This window comes from Accipiter gentilis, chromosome 8 (genome assembly GCF_929443795.1).
Source record: "Accipiter gentilis chromosome 8, bAccGen1.1, whole genome shotgun sequence".
Classification (NCBI taxonomy): Eukaryota; Metazoa; Chordata; class Aves; order Accipitriformes; family Accipitridae; genus Astur; species Astur gentilis.
Genome location: NC_064887.1, coordinates 11,542,282 through 11,566,569, shown reverse-complemented (window position 1 = coordinate 11,566,569; position 24,288 = coordinate 11,542,282). Strand labels below are relative to the sequence as shown.

The 24,288-nt window shown below is 59.2% G+C and overlaps 4 protein-coding genes across 7 annotated transcripts; 2 read left to right on the top strand and 2 right to left on the bottom strand.

Annotated features, from left to right (window-relative positions):
* Positions 1 to 3,410: 3,410 nt before the first annotated feature.
* LOC126042233 (selenoprotein Pb-like) lies at positions 3,411 to 6,719 on the bottom strand. 2 transcript variants are annotated; one of them, XM_049809034.1, is made up of 5 exons: positions 6,705 to 6,719; positions 5,662 to 5,885; positions 5,343 to 5,555; positions 5,078 to 5,213; positions 3,411 to 4,411 (listed from the first exon to the last, which is right to left on the bottom strand). In XM_049809034.1, exons 2-5 carry the CDS (start codon positions 5,868 to 5,870, stop codon positions 4,166 to 4,168), a joined length of 804 nt encoding a protein of 267 aa, XP_049664991.1. In that variant the 5' UTR covers positions 5,871 to 5,885; positions 6,705 to 6,719; the 3' UTR covers positions 3,411 to 4,165. The 2 variants fall into 2 exon arrangements, with proteins under 2 accessions (XP_049664991.1, XP_049664989.1); XM_049809032.1 differs by having other exon boundaries at positions 6,700 to 6,714.
* A 1,620-nt stretch (positions 6,720 to 8,339) lies between these two features.
* On the top strand, positions 8,340 to 11,351 carry HPDL (4-hydroxyphenylpyruvate dioxygenase like). 2 transcript variants are annotated; one of them, XM_049809013.1, is made up of 2 exons: positions 8,340 to 8,388; positions 9,728 to 11,351. In XM_049809013.1, the coding sequence occupies exon 2, from the start codon at positions 9,780 to 9,782 to the stop codon at positions 10,857 to 10,859; it is 1,080 nt and encodes a 359-aa protein (XP_049664970.1). In that variant the 5' UTR covers positions 8,340 to 8,388; positions 9,728 to 9,779; the 3' UTR covers positions 10,860 to 11,351. The 2 variants fall into 2 exon arrangements, with proteins under 2 accessions (XP_049664970.1, XP_049664969.1); XM_049809012.1 differs by having other exon boundaries at positions 8,371 to 8,388; positions 9,664 to 11,351.
* Positions 11,352 to 11,970: 619 nt separating this feature from the next.
* Positions 11,971 to 17,446, bottom strand: MUTYH (mutY DNA glycosylase). Of its 2 annotated transcripts, XM_049808998.1 has the most exons (16): positions 17,311 to 17,446; positions 16,960 to 17,093; positions 16,069 to 16,108; positions 15,627 to 15,700; positions 15,449 to 15,490; positions 15,299 to 15,370; positions 14,980 to 15,093; positions 14,604 to 14,701; positions 14,185 to 14,329; positions 14,010 to 14,085; positions 13,750 to 13,935; positions 13,399 to 13,544; positions 13,023 to 13,175; positions 12,831 to 12,881; positions 12,400 to 12,546; positions 11,971 to 12,310 (listed from the first exon to the last, which is right to left on the bottom strand). In XM_049808998.1, the coding sequence occupies exons 1-15, from the start codon at positions 17,411 to 17,413 to the stop codon at positions 12,442 to 12,444; spliced, it is 1,539 nt and encodes a 512-aa protein (XP_049664955.1). In that variant the 5' UTR covers positions 17,414 to 17,446; the 3' UTR covers positions 11,971 to 12,310; positions 12,400 to 12,441. The 2 variants fall into 2 exon arrangements, with proteins under 2 accessions (XP_049664955.1, XP_049664954.1); XM_049808997.1 differs by having other exon boundaries at positions 11,971 to 12,546.
* Positions 17,447 to 17,941: 495 nt separating this feature from the next.
* On the top strand, positions 17,942 to 23,769 carry TOE1 (target of EGR1, exonuclease). The gene is made up of 7 exons (XM_049807632.1): positions 17,942 to 18,096; positions 18,174 to 18,214; positions 18,402 to 18,498; positions 18,667 to 18,825; positions 19,168 to 19,427; positions 20,904 to 21,075; positions 22,197 to 23,769. Exons 1-7 carry the CDS (start codon positions 17,986 to 17,988, stop codon positions 22,989 to 22,991), a joined length of 1,635 nt encoding a protein of 544 aa, XP_049663589.1. The 5' UTR covers positions 17,942 to 17,985; the 3' UTR covers positions 22,992 to 23,769.
* Positions 23,770 to 24,288: the final 519 nt, after the last annotated feature.

Sequence of the window (24,288 nt, the reverse complement as noted above, 5' to 3'; positions counted from 1 at the left end):
CTCCTGAGGTGCTGGTTGGGCTTTGTCTGCTCACACTGGGCTCCTTTCAACCCCCAGACCAAAACCATAAATAACAGAAGCAAACTGTTCCCTCCATGCCATCGTCCATCGACAGCGAGCAAAGGTAGTGGCTAGAAACCAGCAGCACAGAGAAATGGCTGTTTTGTTCTTGCACAGCGACAGCCAGTCAATGCTGGGTGGACAAAGAGAGGAGGTGAAGCCACTCAAAGCTGGCACTGAGAGCATCTGTGCAGGGGTGAGAGCCTTGATATCCCGTGGGGCTGGGGCTCCAGCTCTGCCTCCCTCAAACCACTCTGGACCCACCAGGAGGGAGGGAAAGAGGTGGGATGGGTCTCTTGCAGGTCAGCAAATGACCAGGGAGAGACTTGGAGGCCTTTGAAGGGAGGAGAGAGGTTATGGGGGAAACAATGGGAGAGGTGAACCTGTTAATGCACCTTTGCTCAAAAGTCAGAGAGGTGCCTCCACCCTCTGTCCCTGGGAACTGCTTTGGAGTAACTCTGCTCTCCCTCTGCCAACAGATGAAATATGGGCCATGCCAAGCAACGGGGCTTTGAAAACCCAGCGACAGGGCTCTGTTCCGCTGGTGGCCTCATGCCTAGCCAGAATCCATGACTGATGCTGGGGAGGGAGATGGGTATGATCAAGGCCAGTATCTGATGCACTTCTTTAGCTCCATCTTCACCAGCCTGCAGCACTGGTGGCCACACAGGGGACACAAGTGACTGGGGCTGGCTCATTTCTGTGGCTGTTCCTCTGCTCTGTCCTACCTCCTCGGCCGATGCTACACTGAGATGACTCTGGACCTACTCACCAGGGACATCAGCAAGTTGGCCAAAGCTGGGAATGATCTCTCCAGCCCTCGTTCCCCAGCTCCTAACCCAAGATGGAGATACATGGCTGCCATCCCCGGCAGCAGTATTCACCCTCACCCCACAGAAGCAAGAGGGGCCCGGCTGGGCTGGACTTGGGGGACAGAAATGCAGCCGCCTACGTTTATTTTGCCTAACAACAGTGATCTCTCTGTATATTTTCATTCTGTTTTCCTAGGCTCAGCTGCCTCCTCAATGAAATGTTTCCAAAGCAGCCTGGCTTGGCGGCATGCCAGCCCTGGCTGCCAGATGAATGGGCGGAGGAGGAGGGACCCATTCCTCTTCTTGACACAGCATTGCTGCACAAGAGGCCTCTGTTGACATTAGGACTGGCTGTTCCCCCTCTCCCGAGAGGATCTGCCTGGCCCTCGGCAGGAGCAGCACACAGGGCCAAGGCTGCATGTGATATGGGACTGGGATCTGTTCTCCCGGGTGGTGGCATAGCCACAAACACCAGGGTACCAGGGCGCAGCACTGCCAGGACCTGAAGTCAGCCCCAGTTTCTTGCTCTGGACCCTGCCCTGTTGAGTGAACCCCCCTGACATCTGAGCACTCCTTGGGGCTCTCTGACTCCTACTAACAGCATCTCCCCCTGAGACGTCAGCGGTGTGAATAGCCTCCAAAACACCTCTCCTCTACCCCACTCGGAGCAAAGATCTCCCTCAGCGCCTCAGGAGTGCAGACACCAACACAGGTTTTGCAGAGCTCCAGGTCTCTGGCACCTTTCAGGAGGGAGCGATGCCACAGGGGCCCCAAGCACAGCACCCCCAAACCCTCCAGGCCTTTGGGCAGTAATATATAGAGTAGCATCGGCTTCACCCTAAACCCTTGCCATTACTCAGACATGTAGAACTTCACCCAAATAAGTGTCACAGCTCTTTCCCCTGCCTCAATTTCTCTACCCAAAGCAAAATACCAACCCAAGCCTTCAGGGCTGGAAATTCATCTGCTGGGAGATAACCTAATGGTAGCAGTGCAGCACAGTGCCACTGGACTAACCACCCAGCACCAGACGTGATCCCTCTATCTATCACTGCTAATTGCAGATTCGGTCGTCAGCAAGGGAATGCAAATCCCTGTATGCCCCACTCACCACCTGTCACCTCCTTGCCAGCGACACCTTTAGGAGCTGTGCAAGGAAAGGATGTGGAATTTAACAAAAGGGCTGAGGAAGCATCAGAAGGCAAAAGAAAGAGATAAAAGCCATCAGCATCCTTCCAGTCTGCACATCTTCCCCCTTTCTGGCTCCCCTGGCATCTCCTGCTGGTGGCCAACACCCAGCTGAGGACTAGAGGCTGGGTCAGAGCAGCACCCAGCAGCACGCTGCAGGGACACAGACTGCTCCCATCAGCCGTGGTGGGGAGACGGCTCTGCCTGGATCTGTTGGAAAAGAGGCCAACCACGCATCGATAAGATGAATTAGTTGTCTCAGCAGCACCGGCAAAATGAGCGAGAGGAGTGGAGCCCGTGAGGCCCGGCCTGCTTTGTTTCAATTACAGCAGCTGCCAGAAGAAAAAGATAACCTCAATATTGATGGCAGGAGCAGCAGACAGAGGTGCCCTTGTGGGCTGCTGGGAGCAGGTAGAAGAGGAAGGGGGAGGAGGAGGAGGGGGGAGGGAGCAAAAGAGATGGAGGAAGGGGAGCAAGGTCTCAGCCAGCACCCCATGGGAGAGCCTGGCTGACTCCCCCAGGCTGGTGAGAAAGACCCACCTGATCCCGTTGTCCTCATCCCCATGAGGAACAGCTCCTCTTCACCCTGGGCAGAGCATCCCCCCGCAGAGACAGGGTAGAGGGGTGCAGAAATTCAGCTCAGAGCATCATCAGCAGGACATGCACCACACATGGCGCTGCATAACGCTGAGCAGAAAAAAACATCTCTTTGCTCCCCACTCAGGCTGCAGGGCCCGGAGAGGAGATGGAGAGTTTAGGGGAGGCGTTGAGTGGGGCTGTGTGGGATGATGGACGGAGCTGGAGCGAAGGGCTATGGGGCTGAGACAGGCATGGGGGCTGCCCAGGGTGCCGGCAGGCAGGACTGCCTGCCAGGGATGCAGCACCTGACTGCTTGAGGGCTGGGAGCCCCACAATATGCATGCAATGGGGACTGGTCTGGGCACCGGAGACAAGATGCCCAAGATGATTTAGGACTCCATGTGGGAACTTTGGCCCTGGAACAGCAGCTCAGGGCAGGCACCCCAACATCACACCTACAAGCCAGAGACAGAGGTGCCATGCCAAACTTCCTCCTGACAGTGCAGGGTTAACGCCCTGCCCTGAGAGGGGACTAAACCCTGGGTTTACACCCTGGTAGGAGGTAAGGTATGAAGAGATGGTGTCTTCGATCCCTTTACCTCCAGGCCTCTCCACAGGGGAATGCAAATCACCGCCGGCTGCTGCTTCACGGGGTCCACATCCAGCCCCAAATCCCTGTGCCCAGAGAAAAGCCCATGGCCAGCCCGGTGCTGAGCGAGCCTCCCACCCTCTCTGGGAAAGGGGCCCCACCAGAGGCCAGACTGAGCAGGGTTCGCTTCGCAGAGGTTTTATTCGTACTCTGGATACCCGCATCGCCCTCCCAGCTCGCTTCTCCCCCAGGAGAGACCCCAGGATCCTCAGCCCCGTCCTCCCAGGGCTGTGGGCCCTGGATACAGCCCCTAGATCTCCAAGAGGGGACAAGGCCACCATCTTGCGGCCACCCATCACCACTGCACATACCCGTGTGCAAGGCCTGGAGGGTCCCCAGGATGGGTCAGCTATGGGGGTACAGGGTTTAGACCATGGGGAGCTGCGACCTCCCACCGCTCCTAGTGCCCCCATCCCCTGGGATCACATCCTGCGGGGCACACGCTGTCCTTCCCCTCACTCCCCAGCCAGGACACCCAGGGGTGCCAGGATGGGCAGACTGTGCCGATAGTGCTGCTCCCATCGCAGTTCTGGCCCCTCCACCCCTGCCCTGCTGCTCTGTGCAGTGTCAGCCAGCAGTGACCAGGGACCTCCCGGTTTGCACGGCAGGCTTCATTGAGCACGGAAAGGCAGGCAGCGGTAGAGGAAGGCTCAGAACTGAGCCCTGGGGCTGAAAATGCAGCACCTTGGGGAGTCTGAGGGGGATTTTCATCCCTGGTCACATCGTGGGAGTACAACCCACGTGGGGAATGCTGGAGGGGGTTGTTATTCCAACGCTGCTGGTGACCAGCAGCCCAAAGCAAGTCCTTCCGTGCCTCTGGGAAGCAAGTTGACGTGGTCTGCACACTACTGGGTTCTGCGAGGCTGCCCAGCCTAGCTTAGTGCTCATTTCCCTCCTTCTGCTTCTTCCCCTCGCGATGGGGCTGGCTGTGGTCTCTGTGGTGGTGGTGAGTGCGGGTGGCAGGTTCGTGGTCCCCACTAGGGTCTGTGGCTCTCTCGCTGCTGACCTCGTGGTGGTGGTGAGGACGGAGGGGGTTGTGCTGGTGGATGGAGGTCTCTGACTCCTTCCCCTCTTGTTCGGGTAGCAGGCTCGGGGTTACAGGGACCTCCATGGTACTGTTAGCCTGAGGAAAGTAACAACACAAGGGCTGGTGCAGTATGTGAATGCACACAGAGCCCCGCAGTGAGCCTGGGAGAATGCCTGTGCGCTGGGATGAAAGCAGACCAGCATCCATTATACACAAAGCTGTGTGGGTCAGAGCAAAGGCTCTCCAGCCTTGACCTAGGGCACAGGGAGGGCAGGAGAGACTGGACCACATAGAGGACAAGCCTCTGCACCTACATCCCTTGGCTCAAGCTGTCTGTGTTATGGGGAATTCCTGAGCCAGCAAAGGGACTTTGCATTTGATATTTCTAAATGGATTTTTCTTCTAGGAAGTGACTAATTGCCAGCTGAGCCTGGAGCTACATCCTTTTCTTTGCTCTGAAGGCTTGCCACCTCTGGGTCCACCACCTGCCCCTTTCTTATAGCAGAACAGCCAGCAACCCTGGTTAGCTTTTCCAGACCTGGGCTATGACCCCTTTACTCTGCTCCTTCTCAGCCTGAAAGCTCTGACCTATTTCACTGCCCTTATTCCAGACCTTTCGTCACCTTCCCTCTCAACCACAGCCAAGGGCGGCTGCCAACTCAGAGCCTGTCCCCGACGTGAAGATAAGGTTGTTTTTTTCCTGATGTGCAATCCCAGAGGAGAGAAGGGACCCTGGCTCCAGTCAGCATCCCTGCTCCATACCTCCTGGGTGGCATTGGGGTAGAAGGAGCAGTTGCCACAGAAGTCCTTGCTGTGGGTGAAGCGGATGGCCGACTCCACGTAGGGGAAGTGGAGGAAACTGTAGGGCAGCTGGATGTGGAAAGCCAGGCGGCCGCACCTGCGGGGAAAAGCCATGGCCCGGCTCGAGGTGGGGGCACCCCAGAACAGCCATGGGGGAGCTTTTGGAAGCCCACCAAATGCTCCGTAACCCCCCAGGAAAGCCTCAGCTGTGATGGGGGACACTCACCGGTCGTAGATGAGGAAGTCGTCCTTGTCACCCCCCAGGACCTGCCAGATGTCGGGCTCCTCTGGCTCCGGCTGGAAGACGGGGACGCCCGGCGGGGCCTGGCGCTCCAGCTCCCCGAACATGGCGCGGGAGAGCGGCGCCTTTTCGTTGACAATCATGTAGCGGACGTCGACCGTGCCCTGCCGGGCCAGTCTCTCCTGCAGGCCCCCGAGGCTGCGGAGAAGGAGGTGCTGGGAGTGGGGGGTGCCGGGTTGGGGGACCGCCATGCCGTTCCCCAAGATGGTGGGGCCAGGTTTGGGGTAGGGGGAGCAGGGCTCACCTGTGGGCCTGCTGCAGGCAGAAGTGTCAGCTGGCCTTCAGCAGGGCCACCACCGTCACCTGCCCTTCTGCCCCTGTCATGGGGCTCAAGCCGTTGACGCTCCATGCCGGCGCTTCCTGGCAGAGCCGGCTGCTGTTGGCCGCCCCCTCGGAGGCCGAGGCCGGCCCCAGCCCCAGCCAGGCAGCCAGGGCCAGCACCAGCAGCCCCATCCCGGACCCCCGGCCCTGGCGGGGGGAAACAGGGTGTTGATTCCCCACTGCTGGCCTCCGCCTCCCTTCTGCCCTGGGGCTCAACCCAACAGGGTCCTCCCAGCCCCCAAACCGCCTCCCCGCACCCCCCTCTGGGGCAGACAAAGACTGGTGGGCAGTGTTGGACTGGTCCCAGCACGGCACTGGGAGCCGGGACCCTCAAGCAAGGGGGGGTGAAGAAAGGGGGATGAGGTGAGGGGATTGGGGTGCCCAGCTCCTGACAAGCATGGCACCTTCGCCGCCAGCTTTTGTGGGCACCCACTGCCACAGCTGGGTGCGCCGGTCTCCCCCGGTGCTGAGACATCCGCTCTACGCATTGGGGGGATGAAGTTCCTGCTCCCCCCATGGGCCTTCTCCACCTCCCTGACTCAAAAACCAAACCCAGCCCCACCCAGGAGTCTGTCTTTGCCCCAGAGATGGGCAGGGATGCAGCCCTCATCGTCTCGGCCACCAGCAGGGAGTCACTGGGACAGGGATGGTTTCACCTTCAGGTCACCTTGAGAGTCCTCAATGCCCCACGAAGTGCTTGAGGGGGGCACAGAGCCTTTAACCCCCCTGCCCCCAATATCTGCCTGAAGTCCCTTCCTCCCACAGCCCCCAAACCCTGCCCACGCCACAATACACGCTGTCCCTCCGGGATGCGGCATATTTAATGGTCAGGGGGAGGACATGGGGCTGGGGGGGGATGATTCAGGGAGGTGGGGAGGGAGCAGGGGGCTGCGGGGTCTGGTCAGGATGGATGTACCCCCAATCCCCAGCCCTCTCCCCCGCGAGAACGAGCCCTCAATACCGCACTTCTCCTCACTGCTGTCCTCTGGCCAGACCTCGCTCCCAGCCCCAGCAGCTCTCGGCAATGCCCAGCTGGCCCTGGTCTCCCTTTTATCTCCTGTCCACTCTCCCCGCCCAGGAGGGAGGAGAAGAGCCTGGCTGGAGCAGCAGGACTGCTCCCCGGCCACCACCGCCTGCCTCGGGGGACGGCAACAAGGCAGGCACTGTCCCCCTCGGTGCCACGCGGCTTCGGGGTCCTGCTGCCACAGCCCAGCCCGAGCCATGCCGGGGCAAAGCAGTGCCTGGTGCTGGGTTGGTACAGAGGGTGCCAGGCGGTGCTGCGGGGGAAAGATGGGCACAGACGCTCGAAACTACCCCACGGGCACAGGAGGGTCGGGGGTATTGCCAAGGGCACCGCTTGCACCAAAGGGTTGCAGGACCGTGGGGTGACATCAAAAAGTGCCATCCATGCACAAGGTACCGGGGGAGCCACCAGGGCAGCCTCTGCAGCCAAAAAGATGGGTAGATGGGTACCTGCCCCACACCCCTGGGTTGCCAGAGCTCCCTGCCCTGCGAGGTGCCACCCCAAAGGCCGTGCTGTCCTGCCACATGGTGCCACGGCTGCTCTTGGGCCACGCTTGGCCCCACAGCAAGCCCCCAGTGTCCAGTCCTGTGTCTCCTGCCCGGCCCCATGCTGTGGGGGGGCTGTGGTGGCATGAGGAGCCGGTGTCCCCTTGGGAAATCCACAGCGCCAGTGGATTCCAACACACACCCCCCAACCAAACAAGAGGAGCTCACCACTTGGGCCACACATGGACATCTCTGCAAATATTTGAGCAGTTTATCGCACCCGAGCTCTGTACAAAAACATGATAAGGCAGGGAAGGGCAGCAGACACAGACACAACGGGGGCAGCGACACAGTCCCGGACACACGAAGAAGGGGGGGGATTCGTCCGAAAACACCCACGAGCAGCAGGGAGGGAGGGGATCGCTGCTGGAGGGGCTCAGGGATGTCAGCAAGGATGTGGGGCCGTGGGTTGGGATCGGGGAGCAGGCGCAGCTGCGCACGGTCGTCCTGGGAGCAGACACTTGCCGTGACCGACGCCGGACCCTCTGCAGAGCTGTCACCCCCCCCTCCATCTGCAGGCTGCTCCCCCCAAAACCCCGCCAGGTACCCCGGGGAACTGTGAAGCACCCAGCACGGGCACGCACCCCCCCCTGCAAAGGGATTTGGGCTGGCAGGGAATGACCCAGCACAGACACCAGCCATTTCACCACGAGTGGCAGGGGACCCCCAGCCACCGCCCGGCAGCCGGTTCCTCTCCTCCCTCCGCTCATCCCCGAGTGGTGCCCGCGGCGATCAGCGTGGGCAGCTTTTCGTTCCGCAAACACAGCCCGGCACCTCCGGGGTCGAGAGAAACTTTCGGCGCCCGCAGCGTTTGGCAGCCGCGGCAGCTCCCACGCCGCACCGGCGCTGCCCCACGCCGCGTGTGCCGGCCCTGTCCTTGCCCAGGATGCCTCCCACCAATTCCTCCCGCCAGGGAGAGCTTCCCCGTGGCCGGGCAGGTTGCCTTGCAGCCTCCCTGGCATCGCCAACCCTCTTCCCTGTCCCGCCATGTCGTGTTGCGTACCGGGGAGGAGCGAACTGAACCGCCTCTCCGGGGCCGGCCCCTGCCCCGGCATCCCCTTCGCCTGCAGCCTTGACCCCGGTGAGCCGCAGGCCGAGGGCGAGCCGAGGGCCCTGCAGGGCCCCCGCCCCGTGGGTGGCAGGGGGTGGGTGGCAGGACTGGGGGTGACTGGGGAGGGGGTGGGAGCAGGGCCGGACCGACGGTGATGCCGGACCGATGGTGGAGCGCCGCGGGTGGGGGGGGGGGGAGGCAGGGAGGGCTGTCCCCTGCCCATGTGCTCGCTGGGGCAGGGGCTCCGGAAAGGATCTCCCACCCCCTTCCCCGGGCTGGTGTGGAGCGGTTGAGGGTCCTAACGGGGCACTGCGGGGTCCCCTGCTTCCCCGTTGGCAGGCAGGGGTGCCCGGTGGCAGCGCAGCCTCCCCCCGTCGTCGTCCCCGTCCCCCAAGGCTGGCAGAGCCCTGTGCCTGCCGGCGCAGGGGGAGCTCGGTGCGCAGCCCTTCTCCGGGGGGCAGGTGGAAGGAAATACTTAAGCAGGCCCCCTGCTTCTTATTAAAATGGAAATATTCAGCGCACCGCTGTGGGGGCCGGTCAGGGCCGCTGGTGCGTGGCGTGGGGTCGGGAAACCTCAGTGGGATGCTCTCGAGAGGCGATGCGGAGCACGGTTTTGGACAGAGCTTTTTTTTCTCCCTTCAGTGTGACGGGTATTTGGGTGGGGAGGGAGGTCGCTTTTCTCGCAGCGTCCCTCCTGTTTCGCCCTCTGTGCCCCTGGGGCAAGGTCACTGCCCCGGGTAGCTCCACACTGTCCTTGCTGGGGAGGGGAAGGGCACACCAAGCCTGCCGTGACCCCGCTGCTCCCCCCGGCCGCTCGTGGGACACCACTGACGAGCGCTGGGGCAGCACAGGAGCCTTTTAGCTGTAACCAGTGTGTCGCTCCATGTTTACCAGTCCAACCTCCGTGTTCCTGGTACGGGACGTTTCCCTCCCCCGCAACCCTTGTCCCCAAAGTCTTGCTTACACGCGCAGCACGCTTCCCTCACCCAGATTCCCTACTAACCTCTCTGCAGCACCCTTGAGGGACACACGGGTCCAGACGGGACGTGCTGGGCTGCAGCCAAGGCTAAGGGCTTTCCTCCTCTGCAACCCAGAGGTGGTTGCTGGTCCCAAAGGTGGGTGCCCTTGCACAACACATATTGGCCTGTGAGACCCGTGTATTTAAAAGACACAAATTTAAGGGGTGCAGCTTTACACGCATGTGCATCTGTGCGTGCAAATGCACTCGGGCTCTGTGCACGGTGGGGGAATGGCTCCTTCCTGCGCCCAGCAAGCCCCCCCTGACCCCGTGCGTCCTCCCCGCAGCCTGCCCAGCCATGGCAGCCTTGCTGAGCCGCCCCTGCTTCATCTCCCTCCACATGCCCTACAGGAAGGGCTGGGCCCAGGACCTGGCCAACACCTTTTGCTTCCAGCCGGTAGCCATGCGGGAGACGCCCCGGGTCCGGCAGCTGGCCTTGCGACGGGGATCCGCCATCTTCCTCGTCAACGAGCGCCTGGTGCCGGGACCTGCCGGCGCCTCCTCCCGTGATTTCCTCTACGACGTGGACCCCCGGCCCACCTTGGGCACAGCCTCTAACGTCTGCTTCGAGGTGGACGACGTGCCGGGGCTCTGTAAGCGGCTGCAGAGCCGGGGGTGCTCCCTGCCGGTGCCCCCCACCGAGGTGAGGGATGACGGCGGCTCCGTCACCTACGGGGTGGCAAGCTCCGTCGTGGGCAACATCAGCCATACCCTTCTGGACCGATCCCGCTACCGGGGACCCTTCCTGCCCGGCTTCCAGCCCATCCAAAGAGCCCCCTTGGCCACGGGGGATGGGATCAAGATCACCCATTTCGACCACATCACATACGTCTGCCCGCGGGGCGGCGCCCGGGCGGCTCTGGACTGGTACCAGCACTGCTTTGGCTTCCGACGTTTCTTGCTGAACCCGCAGGAGAGGCCAGCCGAGGGGTATGTGCTCGGGGGGCAGGGGGCGGGCATGCTGCTCCTCGCTTTGCAGAGTGCCCAGGGTGCCCCGACACATGGCTGCAAGCTCATCCTCGCCGAGTCCCTCTCGAAGGACGGCACCAACCAAGTCGACACCTTCCTAGAGCAGCACGGCGGGGCCGGGATCCAGCACGTCGGCCTCCGCACCACCGATATTGTCACCACGACCAGGGCTTTGCAGCAGCGGGGTGCACGGTTCTTCACACCCCCTGCCACCTATTACAGCCAGGGGGGCAAAGCGGAGGAGATCCGGGTGGCCGGGCAGGACCCCCACAGGCTGGCAGAGCTCGGCATCCTGCTGGACACCACAGCACCTGGGGACAAGGGCCGGCCGGGCACTGATGCCGCAGAGGGCCCTTCCCAGGAGTATTTGATGCAGATCTTCACCCATCCCATCTTCTCCGAGGAGACCTTCTTCCTGGAGCTCATTGACCGGCGGGGAGCGCCAGGCTTCGGGGAAGGCAATATACAGGCACTGTGGAAGGCTGTGCAGGTCTATATGGACCAGCAGCAGTAGTGGCAACACTGCAATCCTCCTCCCTCAGCTCCCCATCCTCTCTGGTCCAACGCTAAGGCAATAGGTGGCTGTAGAGATACCAGCGGGTGCCTGCAGCATGACCCAGGTGGGCAGGGACCAAGGGATGTCTCCAGGTCAACCCAGAGCCAACTCAGTGTGGGAGCGAGTTGCTCAAGGCCAAGTCCAGCGGGCTCTGAGCATCCCCCAGGGTGGAAGGTGTTTTCTCCCCCTCCCTGGATTCCCAGTGATTTACTGACCTCACGTGCAGAACTTTCTACCTTAGTTTTATCTTAATTTAATGAGATTTGTGCCTGCAGCATGGCCAAGAACACCGCAGGCACAGCAACACCCCCAGACATAGGGGGATGAGGGGCTGCCAGCGGGGAGTGGATAACCCAGGGGCCATGGACACGGCCACTTGTCAACAGTTACCACCCAGAGCATGGCTAGCCCCGGTGTGGGGCAAGTGGTGGCCTCTTGCTCCTCGCAATTAAAAAATTAACTTGCAAGCGCTGCTTTGGTTTTTTTGGTTTTTTTGGTTTTTTTCTCCTCCCATTTAAGATGTGCTGAGTGCCAGGCAAGGATGAAAGGGCCCTTTCTGCCCTTCAAGGCAGGCTGATCTCCAGTCCCGCAGTCCCTAAACTGAAGACACTTACCCCTTGCGCACCCCCCAGGACCGGCCCTTGCCCCTGCCAGCCCCTGGCCTTTGCAAGGCTTCTACTGAACATCACAGTCAGGGAAAGCTGCAGCATGAACACAGTGAGGAACAGCCTGATGGAAAAGGTAAAAAAGGGGGATAAAACCCTACAAAGAGCCCAGGGAATGGCTGCTCGGCCCCACAGAGGAGCAGCCCACAGGCAGGAGCTGCGCAGCCCTGGGGGCTGATGCCTGCCCTTTGCAGGAGATGCGCTCTGGTTGCATTATTTGGGGTCACCGGCAGTTAATGCTCAGCTGAGGGGTTCATGGGTGCATCAACAAAGAAACCCCTGCTGTTTCCAGCCCAGATGTAGGGATCCTGCCAGCCATCCTCACACTGGACCACAGGCTACCCAACACCCCAAGCTTAGCACAGTCCAGCAGAGGCAGAAAGCCACTTGAAAAACTGCACATGCTTTAGATTTATTATTAGAAAGCCCATGGCTCAGGTTCAGTAAAAACAAGTGTATAAAAAGGGCTATGGGAGGCTGGGAAGAGTACAGCAGCATCCACAATTCCTGGCTGGTGGACGAGGTGCAGGTGGGCAGCCGGGTACCGGGCTGTGGGAGTGATGTGGCTGCAGCCTTCCTGCTGCTGGAGAGAAACCCCTGCTGCCATGAGTCCACAGTGCCAGAGCAGTGGCTGTACGGGGCCGAATAACCCCAGGAGGGCTCCAGCCAAGGAGGGAGGGCAAGCCTGGCTCCAGGCCACGTCAAGGTGCAACTCCACAGGGGAGCTGGGGAAGCCAGTGGATGCTGCAAGGAGTGGGAGACCATTATAGGGCCATGTACTGGACTCACAGCAGTATGGGGGACACCATCCCCACACCATGGGCAGGACTCGCCACAGCATGGGTCTCTGGTGGTCTCGTACATGGAAGGTGCCATCATGGGGCAGTCGGTGCCTGGAGGAAGGCGTGGAGGGAGAGCTGTGTCCCAGGGCAGGTGCTGCCTGCTCCCTGCGTTTTTGCCCCCCGCTTCCGCTTGGAGCCCTGCGGGAGACATGCAGCAGGGCTAAGCTGAAGCCCAAGAGCCCCCACAGCCTCCAGGGATCCCCTCTGGAGCAAGGGGCCCCTGGTACTGGGACATCCAGGGACAATGTCAGCCAGGCACATCCCCCAGACACATCCCCCAGACACAGCTCTGCCCCAGGCTGGGGATGCTCCTTGGCCTGACCCCAAACTCCAGGGGGGCTCCAGCACCACACACCGGAGGCTGGCCCACAGCAAAAGGGAGCAGCTCCCGGGCTCCCCATGCATCCTCCAGCGATGCTCACCTTGCCAGGGCCGCTCTCCTTCCCACGCTGCTTCTCATGTGCTTTCAGCACCTGAAGGAAGCACAAGAGAGCCCAAAGCTGAACAGCAGCCGGGTCCTGGAGCCAGGAGAGCCTGCAGAGGTTGGGGGGATGCCAGAGGCTCTCCCAGGAAGACACAGGGAAGAGAGGAAAGGCCCAGGTGCCCCCCAGTACCTTCTTCATGGCTGTGGACACAGCTGAGGCATGGAACTCCTCCTCCGTCACCCAGCGGGATGGGGACAAGGCAGGGTCCAGCGTCACGTCCCCGTCCAGGGGCAGGGAGTAGACCACATACGTCTGATGGATGTGAGAGAAGATGTGGATGACCTGCGAAGAGATGGGTAGGCATATGAAAAGGGCAGCTAGCAGGCAGCAGGGGATGCACTGCTCCATTGCCCCACAAGTGCACTGAGTCTGCCAGGGCTCTGAGGAGTGGGGCAAGGCTTGGGAGGAGTGACAGCAGGGAAGGACGACCCTTTTCCCCCCATGCTATGTCCCCCATGGCTGAGCACAGGGGCCTCACACTGCATCCGTCTGGCTCCAGGCTCACCTCTCCAATGAGCCGCAGGTTTCTGGCTGCCACGGGCCGCCCTGCCCAGGCCTGGAGGTGATCTGCCAGTGCCTTCCTCTGCTTCTCCTCCTGCAGATCCTGAGCCAGCGTGAGACTTGGGAACTCCCAGAGCCCAGCCAGGAGACCTGGGGAGGGGGCATGACGGGGATGTGAGCTGGCAAGGGGCACATACGGGGACAGTGAGCTGCATCACAGCCCCGAAGGCCTCCTTTCCTCACCGCAGCAGCAAGAGCATCACCGGTGCATCCCTCTCCCAAGCTGCTCTGTCCCTTGTGCAGGTGGGAAGGGGCCGCGCGGTGCCTTCACCCCCCTCCCACCCAGCCCCATTACCCGAGCTAGGTCTCTGCACGATGAGGTACTCCGGGGCCCCGTGGCAGCCCCTCCGCTCCAGCACACACGTGGCCGTTCGCACTGCCCGCGGCTGCTTCTTCGCTGCTTTCCGGGGGAAGTTGGTCACCCCCAGGCTGCTGTCCCATGGCTCCGCGGCTGGGGGGCACAGGGGGCAGCCCCCAACACCTGCAAACACCCACATAACAGTTGCCACAGGGTTCAGGCCCAGAGCTACAACAGCGATCTCCCCACGCACTTACCACAGTCCTCAACATCAGGCACTGGGGCGGGTTTTCCAAACAGCTTCTGAGAGGCGAAGGCCAGCTCCTTCTCCACCTGCATGGGGGGACAGGAATGAGGACAGGCTCATCTACCAGCCCACCTTGTCCCCACGCATGGCAACCCCTTGGGGCCAGACTTTGGCGTCGTACTTACCCTGCTCCGTGCTCGGCAGTGCTTCTTCACGGGGCATTCCCCGCACAGCGGGGCCTTGGGCACACACACGGTTGCCCCCAGCTCCATCAGGGCTTGGTTAAAATCCCCCGGGCGACTCCTGTCTACCAGGGCATTGGCCATGTCCCTGGGAAAAACAGCAGTGAGCGGCACAGGGTTCTGCGAGGAGAGGGCTCCAGGACCTTTGCCTGCCTCCTGCCTTTGAGGGGGGATGCTCCTAGATAAGCTCCTTTCTCCACTGCTCCCAGCAGCACCAGCTTCCCACGAGCTTCTGCACCCCACGCTTCTCTCCCTTCACAGGCTCAGCTCCCCATAGCTCCCAAGTGGTCCTGCCCTCAGCCACCAACAAGCACAGCCACGATCGCTGCAGCTCGGGAGTGGGGACGGAGCATTCCCCTTACCAGAGCCGGTCGATGACAGCCGGGCTGCTGGAGTCGGCACCGATGCACCGCAGGCGGCACAGGACCCGGATCACGTTCCCATCCACAACGCCGGTAGCCTGGGACCAGGAGCTGAGGTTACTGCGCCAGGAGGTGCCCGTGCTGCCGGCAAGGCAGGGAGCTGGGCTGCTCCCAGGACAGAGGGGGGATACACACGAGGTTGACCCACAGACCGAGCTGGATTGGGGCAGTAAGACGCACCGCAAAGCAGGGGAGAGCCAGAGCCCAGCACAGCCCTGGGGAGCTCCTGGTTTGTGAGACCTGCCAGCAGGACCCTGCCAGGAATGGGGCTGGGTGGCAGAGAGGGGAGACACATTCACTGATGCCCAGCTCTCACCTGCCCATATGAGATGGATGCAATGGCTCCTGCCGTGTATCGGCCCACCCCTGGCAGCAGCTTCTGCAGGTCTTCAGCCGTCCTGGGCATCTGGCCGGCCAGCTCGGACACCACCTGGCAAGGAGGGGACCGAGGTCAGGGGAGCAGCCGGGGCGTGTGCGTGCAACTCATCTTACCCATGGTAAGATGGGATCCCAGCCTCTGTAGCCTTGTGCCAGCAGCACACAGCCCCAGCGACGCAGGGCAGATGTGAGCCAGCACCAACCCACGGGCCGCAGAAGGCTTTGGAAATGCCTCCCACGCCCCAGCATGAGGGCACCTTCCTTGCTGCCTCCTGAAGACGCTTCCCTCTCGAGTAGTAGCCAAGTCCAGCCCACAGCTCGTTCACCTCCTGCTCCAAGAGATACAGCGCAGCGTTAGATGAAGAGCCACGAGGGCAGGGAGAGCACCCGGTCCCAGCAACGCTCACCTCCAGGGACGCCTGCGCCAGAGCCTGCAGCGTCGGCCACTTCTGTGGTACAGAGGGAAGGGGACAAGTCAGGGACAAGCAGAGCTGTGCTCTGCAGCTGGGGATCTGCCACAGAGCAGCGGACAAGGTCTCCAAAAGGAGCAGCCTGGGGGCACAGGACTCTGTGAGGAACAGCCACCTGCATCCAGCGGTTGTAGTAATCGATCACTGTAGCCACCTGCGTCTGCTGGAGCATGATCTCAGACACCCACACTGCAGGAAGCAGAGCAGGGATCAGAGCAGAGGCACCGACACCACCCACACCCCACCCCATGCCATGGCCACGTTAGCACTGGGTACAAGCACTGCACCAGCATCCAACCCGTGGGACCCCTTCCTACCCCTCACCTGCCCCACATGCTGCCCCACAGGAGCTCCCTCAGGCCCAAGGTGAGCTCTCTGACCCCCCCAGCACCTTGCAAGGGGGGAGTCAGTGGCTCTCGTGGCCACTCCAGGCAGCTTGTTCCAAGGATGGCAACTGAAGCCACGTTTCCTCACGAGGCCATATTGCACATCTGTGTCAGGGGGCAACATGCAGCGGGGCACCCCACGCGCACCAGGGTGCAGTCCCTGCTCCTCACCTGCGTACGCCCGTCTGTCAGCATCCGTCTCAGCTGCTGCCTGAAAAGGGAAGAAGACAGACTATAAGAAGGAAGGTGACACAGGACCCCACCACTGAGGGGACCCGCGTATAAAATATTATTGCTTGTGGTGTGTTTTGACCACTGTGTAGGAAACCGCAAAAAAAATATTTCCCCTAAGCGTTCAGAAGCTCCGACTTTAAGTTAATCAAGTGACAGCCAAAGCACCTTCCCCCTGACGAAGCACGAGGGATGTCACACATCTCCCACAGCGAGGGTTCACCTTAGAAGTTCAAAGATCCCACCAGAGGAGCTGTCCCAGACCCGAGCCCCTCTGCACAGGAAGCAGTCGCAGGCAGACGTGAATCCCACAGAAGGGCCATGCGGTTCCCAGCACCGTTCAGACAGACTGATGCTCACCCCCGGCACCCCAATCACTGCCTCGCCGCTCATTGCCAGGCTGAGCACAGACTAGGTAGGAGCTCCAATAAAAACGCTCGGCAGGCTTAAAGCAAATACATGGAAAAGCCTTTCCACGCAGCGCTCCCTGCTGCAGGGTACCACAGAGGCAGGAACAAAACAGGTTTAAAAGACAACTAGACTAAATTTACCAGAGAAGAGTACTCCTGGTTGGAGGCTACGTTTGAGAAGTGTGGTTTCACCCTCATGCCCTGCTTTCCTTTTCGTACCTACGGGCTGACTACAGACCACCCACCATGGAACAGCCAGGACTAGCCGGGAGCACGCTCCCCTTTCCAACACCGTCTTCCACTTCCATGCAGCTAGGATCCGTCGCGTAGGGAAAGACACCGCAACACCCCCTTAAGGCAGAGGGACTGGTTCCCGCTACGGCAGCCCTGCCTCCCGGCGCCTCCCGGTGCCTGCCCTTACCAGTGCTCTCCAGGGAAGATCCCGCTTGCATTTGTCGTACCAAGCGAGCAGGTTCCCGCGCAAGGCCTCGATCTCAGCCGGGTCGCTGAAGAGATGCTGGGCGGGCGGCGGAGGAGGCGCTGGAGCTGGGGCCCCTGCCCGGAGAGCAGCGCGGGGTCAGGGCACGGCGGGGGATGGAGAAGGGCTGCGGGGCCAGAGGCGGGAGCCCGACGGAGCCGCTGCCGGCCGGACGAGCACCGAGCGCCGGGCCTTAGGAGGACGCAGCGAGCACCGGTAGCTGCCCGGGTCTGGCGGCCCCCTGCCCCGGAGAGGACACCCCACGCTCCCCCCAGCCCTCCCGCTACCGGGCACCTCCGCGGGACGACGCACCCTTCCTGCTCTGCCCCGCAGGCGGGGCCGCCCTCCCGCCGCTCCGCCGGAGACCCCTGCCAGCCGCCGCCCGGAGCTGGCTCATGGCCGGGCCGGGCCGGTCCGCTCCCCGGCGGGGCTGGGGCGCAGGGGCGGCGCGGCGCCACGTGAGACTTTCCCGGGAAAATGTTTCCCTTCCAGCTCCCCGCCCCCGCGCGGGGACAAATCGGAGGGGGCGGCCCCGCCCACCTTCCGCGCGTGAGCCAATCGGAGCGAGGCGCGGGGCTGGGGGCTCGCGCCTTCCCGTCCTCAGGCCGCCCGGGGGAGGGGGGCGGGACCTCCCGGCGCGCCGGAGCCAATCAGCGCTCCGGGAGGGGGGAGGAAAAATTAATGCTGGCCCCGCCCCTTCTCCCAGCGGCCGCAGGGGAAGGACCCCAACAGGCTGCCCGAGCTAAACGCCCGTTTCCTTAACCCCCAACATTCTGCGGACAACGGCTTTTGGAGAAGGGGAAAACAAACCCGCTGGCGGCTGACGCGAACCGCACCTCCCGGGCGGGCAGGGAACGCGGGGCGTGGGGCGGAAAGAGCGATCGGGGGGAGCGGGCAGCCGGCGGACAGCCGCGTCGGCAGAGGCCCCGGGAGCGGCGCGGGGCGGCGGCGGCGGTGGCGGCGGCGGCCATGGCGCGGTGGCGTGTGCCGGTGGTGGACGTGCAGAACGACAACTTCACGGAGCTGTGGCCCTCCATGGTGCTGGCGCTGCGCACCGCCACCTTCGTCGCCGTGGACACGGTGAGGCGGGGCGGGCCGGGGGGCGGTGGCGGTGACCGGCGGCGCGGGCGGGCCCCTGACGGGTGTCTTCCCCGCAGGAGCTGAGCGGCCTCGGCGCCAGGAAGTCGCTGCTGAGCCCGTGAGTGCCCCGGTCGTGCGGAGCGGCGGGGGGGGCGGCCGGGAGGGTGGTGTCGCTCAGCCGAACTTACCGGCTGCGGTTGCTCCGAGGCGCGTCCCTCCCGGTACCGGTTGCCCGGTTCCCTTCTCCTGGCGGGTTCGGCTCTCCCGGGACGGGAGCCGTCAGGTGCCGTTCTCCTGCCGCCCAGGTGCATTGAAGAGCGGTACCGGGCCGTCTGCAGCGCGGCCAGGACCCGGTCCGTCCTCTCCCTCGGCGTCGCCTGTTTCAAGCAGCTCCCGGAGAAGGTAGGCGCGTTTTCTCTCGTTCCCACCTTCCGAGGGAGCACCGGGCACCGGGACTCCACTGGGAGACGGGAGTCAACCCACCCGTGCTCCGCGGAGTCGCCCCTGGCTTTTTCGGCAGCTGCCTGCCACAGGTATCCCCGTATGGCTTTGCACGCTCTCCCTCTGCAGTCCGAGAACACGTACCTCTGCCAGATCTACAACCTGACGCTCCTCTGCATGGAGGATTATATTGTCGAACCCCAGTCGGTGCAGTTCCTGGTGCAGCACGGCTTCGACTTCAACAAGCAGTACTCCCAGGGGATTCCTTACCACAAGGGCAACGACAAGGTACAGAACGACTCTCCTTCGGACACCTCTGCTGGCTCTGCTCCAGGCTGCTGGGGAGGTTTGGTGGCTTCCCCCGGTCCTGGTGTCTCCCTTGCACAGCTGCTGAGCGAAGGTGGGCTCGTGCTGGGGTCTTGAGTGCAGCATTATCCCTTTCATCTCCCTGCCGTTTTATATGCAGCCTGTCACTTCTTGCAGTTGCTATTCCAAATATTTGGGCCCCTGTTTGGTCAGAGCAAGTCACAGCTGTAGGCAGTATTCTGCCACAGCAGGCTCTGAGGAGTTCCTGGGGTGATGGCAAGCCAAGGCACGAAGGTACTCGCTGACTAATGCTTCTTCTTGCAGGGCAATGAGAACCAGAGCCAGAGCGTTCGGACTTTTTTTCTGGAGCTCATACGAGCAAAGAAGCCTCTCATTCTCCATAATGGCCTGATCGATCTGGTCTTCCTGTACCAGTGCTTCTATGCTCACCTCCCAGACAACCTCGGCACCTTCACCGCTGACCTTTCAGAAATGTTTCCAGCAGGAATATACGACACCAAGTACGCTTCAGAGTTTGAGACTCGCTTTGTAGCATCCTACTTGGAGTACGCTTACAAGAAGTGGTGAGCAGCACTCTGGTATTTAAAGCTTACGGGAGGAAAGGCAAAGAGAGGGACAGTGTTCTGTTTGTTTTTCCAGGCAAGGGGTTTGGCTCTTTGTATTATCCCAATGAGTGAAGGAAGGTGCTTTTCAAGTAACTCTGCCCCATGCTTTTCCTATTTCTAGGACAGGTGCTGAGTGCATCAGGGTGCATTTTGTAATATGCCTTGTCGGTTTGGTGAGTAGCTGCTGAAAGAGGGTTTCTGTCTTCCGCTGGCAGCAGTTTTGACCACAGAGTGACCTGATCTAACTGAAAAAGAATTGATTCCCTGCCTGGCCCTGGTCCACCAGTGCCACAGGGCCATAGCAGGAACACAGGCAGAAAAGAGACCCTTAGAACTTAGCCAGAGAGCAAACGAAAACAGGGCTGTGACTGAAGCGTCTGCTAGTTACAACCTGGTTTTCTAAGGGATAGTGCCGTTAAAGGCTGAGTGCACCCTGCACCTCCTGACACTGACTGGCAGTGTCATGCATCCTGCACGTGACACTCGTGTACAACCAGCTACAATTCCCATTGCTTTCCTTCCAAGGAAAAATGTTGTGCTCTTGTTCCATGGCATTCTGTCCTCCTTCCTGCCCCCAGCTCTTCGTGGATATCTTCCAGGCAGACACATGTTAGAAGCAGAGATGTTTGTCCACTTCATGTGTCAGCCTGGCCCCTGGTTCTGCACTCCCCACACAATCTAAACAAGCCATTGGCAGTGATACAGCCCCTTGAATCTCCATTAAACTGAAGTCACGCTCTGTGTAGAGAAGAAATGGTATTTTTAGTGACTGTTTTACATCAGGAAATGCCACTTTGACAGGTCGGAAAACATTCAAGATGGCTGTTCTCAAACATGAGAATGCTTTGTTTTGACAAGATAAAAATATTTTTTAAACTGCCCTCTGAAATGTTTTAACCCACAAGGGTAGTTACATGGAGCCTTCCAAAGGTTTTGGGCCTTTTAGCCAGCTCTTGGGATAAAACAGTTCTTTTCTCATGAGATGGAAAACGTTTCCTTGTTGTCTGCATTGCCCAGGTTCAAGCTGTCTGGGCAGTGGCTGCTGGATGCTCTACGTGATACCTCATTTTGGGGCATTTTTTTTTCTTTGTCCATTAACATTATGAAGACTAACTCGTATCTTAGTGCCCTTAATATTTAAAATCAAACTATGTGTCCCCTTCTCCCATAGCTTCACTGGCGACACCGTTGTCCCTGCCTGTACGCTGGCCTAAGAGAAACCAACCTTTGCATCAGCATGGAAGCAACTACTTATAAAGCTATTCTCCTGAGACTGAGTTTCTTTCCAGCAGGCTGTCAAGCTGGGGCTAGAGCTCAAGAACAGGAAACTAGCGGAGTTGAGACTTGGTGGAGAGCAACGTGTTTGCACCAGCTGCACACTGTGGTACCTTCAGTGAGTTAACCGCAGTAACTGTGTACTCCTGTTTGTTCCAGCAAGCGAGAGAACTGCAAGCTGAAGGACTCCAGTGGCCCGCACCTCACTGTTGAGTTCTGCAACTACCCTGCCAACATGTCCCATTACATCGACTATCGCCACTGCTCTCTGGAAGAAGAAAACCACAACGCGGGAGGGGGAAATAAGGTGCCTGTCTGTGAGAAATTTTCGGTAAGTAATGTGAATCCCTGCTTCCCTCCTGGCTCCATGGAAAGAGCCACATACGGTCAGAGCAGGAGGGAGGTAGGAAAACCACTGCGAACTTCGCCTTGCTTGCTTCACAGCACAAGGAAGATTTTCAAGCTTCAGGTGGCTTCATAGGCAATATGCTTCATAGGCTTCAGGGCAATAGCATGCTCTGTTTAGAGGCAGTGAATTCAACAGGCTACATTAGACATGAAGATTCAGAAAGAGGTTATATGGCCCTGAACAGTGGGATGGTATGAGTTACAGTACCCATCGTTGTCTTGGGAGGGCTGCAAGTTCTGAATTAGTTTGGCTTGTTCTCTGAGCAAGAAATGCCACCTCTTTACTCCCCCATATCTTCATTAGATATAAAAAAAATATTACCTGTCTGCAGCTTCTGGCACTGTAGCACAGTGTGATCCACAGCATCTTGAGTCCTGGTGCTGCTACAGTAGTAAACAAAGAGCCTGTCTGACCAGATCATAACTGGTTTCAGATGCTTCAGGGAGAAAAGGAGCTCTTCCAGATGTTGCACGTTACTGTCTCAGACCAACATAGGTTGGACAAACCACTGTAAGTTTCTCATCCAACCACCAACTCAATACTGCTCAGAGCCTTGTTTGGTGAATTTTGAAAATCTCTAAGGACAGAGATTACAAACCCCCTCCAGGCCCCTGTTCCAGTGCTTGACCACTCACTGTGAAAAATGTTTTCCTATATATCTAGGCAGAATTTCCCCTCAGGAAAGCTTAGCTCCACCTTCTCTATAACCTCTGCTTTAGGAAGCTGCAGACAGCAACTAGATATCCCCATCCCCTTAGTCTCGTCTTCTCCAGGTGGAACAAACCTACCTTCCTTGGCCTCTCCTCATACGCTGCATGCTGCATCTTGACAGCTCCCGGCTGCAAGCGCTGCAGTTTGTCAATGCCTTTCTTGTGTGTTGTGGGGCCGTAAATGGACACAGTACTCCTGATGCAGCCTTACATGCCCTCCATAGAAGGGAATAATTAGCTCTGCTCCATGTTTTGGTGATAGCCTGCTCTAACCAGGAGGCTGGTGGCTACAGACTTCTCTCTCTCTCTCTCTCTCTCTCCCCCCCCGCCTAGGCCTATGGCTGGTGTCCAAAAGGGGTGAAGTGTCCACAGTCTCATAACATTGACCTCATAATTGATGAGGATGACAAGCTTTGGGAGGAGAAGCGGAAGAAACGGAAGCACAAATGGAAGCGTCAGAAGAACACAGAAGAGCTTGCAAAGGTGTTTCAACAGGAAAGCTCAGGGAAAGAAATTGAGCTAGCTCAGAATGGGGAGGAGGGACCACCACGAAAACAGAGCTGCTATGAGCCTGCAGCTACTACAGAGCTTGCAGAGATCACACCTAACAGTGAGGGCAGGCCACTGGAGGAGAACTCCATGGACATGGAACCAGAAGTCAGCTCAGACACCAGCACGCAACAGGAAGAGGAGCTGGGGAGCACTGAAGGAACTGTTGCCCAGGTAGCAGCTGCTGTGAGCCCTTCTGCCAAGGGAAATGTCTCTGACAGTGACCAAGTGGAGGGGAAGTCAGAGGTTTCCGCTGGGGTGGGCTCAGTCAACTACCCAGCCATCCCCAAGACTGAAACAGCATGTGCTGCAGAAAAGGAAACCCATGGCCCACCTTCACAGGGGGGCACACACCGAGCTGGCTTTGATGCATTCATGACTGGCTACATCATGGCTTATGTCTGGATGCTCAAGAAAGGAAAAAACTCAGGTGCTGGTGCAGGGCCCTGGTTGCCAGACTGCCACAATAAACTGTACCTCAGTGGGAAGTCAGTGCCACTTCAAATAGTGAAGAGCTTGTTTTCTAAATCTTCCAAAGCTCACAGCCAGAAGATGAAGTTGGCCTGGGCCAGTGGATAGAGCTAGAGGGTTCTTCAGTGAGCTGGGCTGTTTTTCCCCTCAAGTTTTGAAGTTCTTTATTCCATCAAGAACTGACTAGAAGGGGAGCAAGTTTCTTACTGTTTTTGTTTTAACTTCTGACTGATTAAATTGCTCTCAATTAGAGTTCCCCTGGTTCTTCCTTAGTGGCATGCTGGGCTGTGAAGGCAGGGGTGAGGCTGGGGAAGAGGGAGGAAAAGTGCACCTCTCCAACTGCACCCAGGGCTGCAAGTTTCAGGTGAGTGCACTGAAAGTGGGTTTTGAAAAAACAACCTAGGGGTGCTTTTCTGGAAAGGCTGTATGCCAGCTACTTTAGCATGGGCTTCACTTCTTGCAGAAGATGAAGAGGGCAGTCGCTTGGTAACAAGAGGAGACAGAGGCCGGGGCTTCCCATTTAAACTTCTTTGCATGTTAGAGCCCCAGCTTCCTCCCAGATCTTGCCCTTATCCTTACTGCACCTACAGCCTTACTACATGCTGCCACTTAACATAGTGGTTTAGGGTGGGATTGACCTTTTCAAAAGGAGCATATGCTAAAGGTCAAAGTACCTACAAAAACACATCCGAGTGCTCCAAGCTGTTGACTCCTACACCCAGCTTGACTGGATGTAGGAATGCTATGGACAGTCACTGGAGGAAGATGTGATGCTTCTTCCAGACACCAGATGAAAGCAGGCTTGCTTTTGCTTTTTAGGCAAAGCATATGTTTTTATGAATGGTTAGTCAAGTGTTACTGCTTTCAGTTACTGCTAGCAGGGTAATTCCCTAAGGAATTAAGTCCCTAAGTCTTTCTAAGGAAGTCAGGAAGGGAAAGAGTGTTTTGTTTGTTTTTTTTTTTTTTAAAAAGGCAAGAGCCACTCACCATGGTTGGTTTAGAACATGCAGCTGGGAGAGCTATCCCACTTCATAGTTGTACTTTACCTTAATCTTGGTTACAGCATACACACGTGAGACCTTGGCTACTACAGCAGAGAGAGGAAGGAGAAAGCTTCCCATGGGCCAGCTGATTCTAGTGCAGGGTAACTGCATGCAGAACCAAGCCACAGCAGCTCTTCAGACTTCTAAGAAAGGGGTGATGCAGTGGGACTTAAAGCCAGATGTGGTCCTCTTAAACTGCACTGCTTTCCATGCCGCTGAAGCTATTCTGTAGGGCTAGAACAGAGCAGCCACAATGGCAAGCTACCTGGCTATCAAAAGCCATCTTGCTTTGTCACAAGCTACTGCCTACTCTTCAGAGCGCTGTAAGGCAGAGCAGAAAAAAAAAAAGTCCTTGAGTCTCC

What these genes read in the sequence shown, in the direction of transcription:
- HPDL (XM_049809012.1), top strand. Translation starts at nt 9,675, where the DNA reads ATGGCAGCCTTGCTGAGCCGCCCCTGCTTCATCTCCCTCCACATGCCC.
- MUTYH (XM_049808997.1), bottom strand. Translation starts at nt 17,413, where the DNA reads ATGAGCCAGCTCCGGGCGGCGGCTGGCAGGGGTCTCCGGCGGAGCGGC. An exon ending in ATCTTCCCTGGAGAGCACTG is followed by an intron (nt 16,109 to 16,959) that starts GTAAGGGCAGGC and finishes TTCCCTTTTCAG; the next exon opens with GCAGCAGCTGAGACGGATGC. An exon ending in TGTCCACAGCCATGAAGAAG is followed by an intron (nt 12,882 to 13,022) that starts GTACTGGGGGGC and finishes TGCTTCCTTCAG; the next exon opens with GTGCTGAAAGCACATGAGAA.
- TOE1 (XM_049807632.1), top strand. Translation starts at nt 17,986, where the DNA reads ATGGCGCGGTGGCGTGTGCCGGTGGTGGACGTGCAGAACGACAACTTC. An exon ending in TCAAGCAGCTCCCGGAGAAG is followed by an intron (nt 18,499 to 18,666) that starts GTAGGCGCGTTT and finishes CTCCCTCTGCAG; the next exon opens with TCCGAGAACACGTACCTCTG. An exon ending in GAGTACGCTTACAAGAAGTG is followed by an intron (nt 19,428 to 20,903) that starts GTGAGCAGCACT and finishes TGTTTGTTCCAG; the next exon opens with CAAGCGAGAGAACTGCAAGC.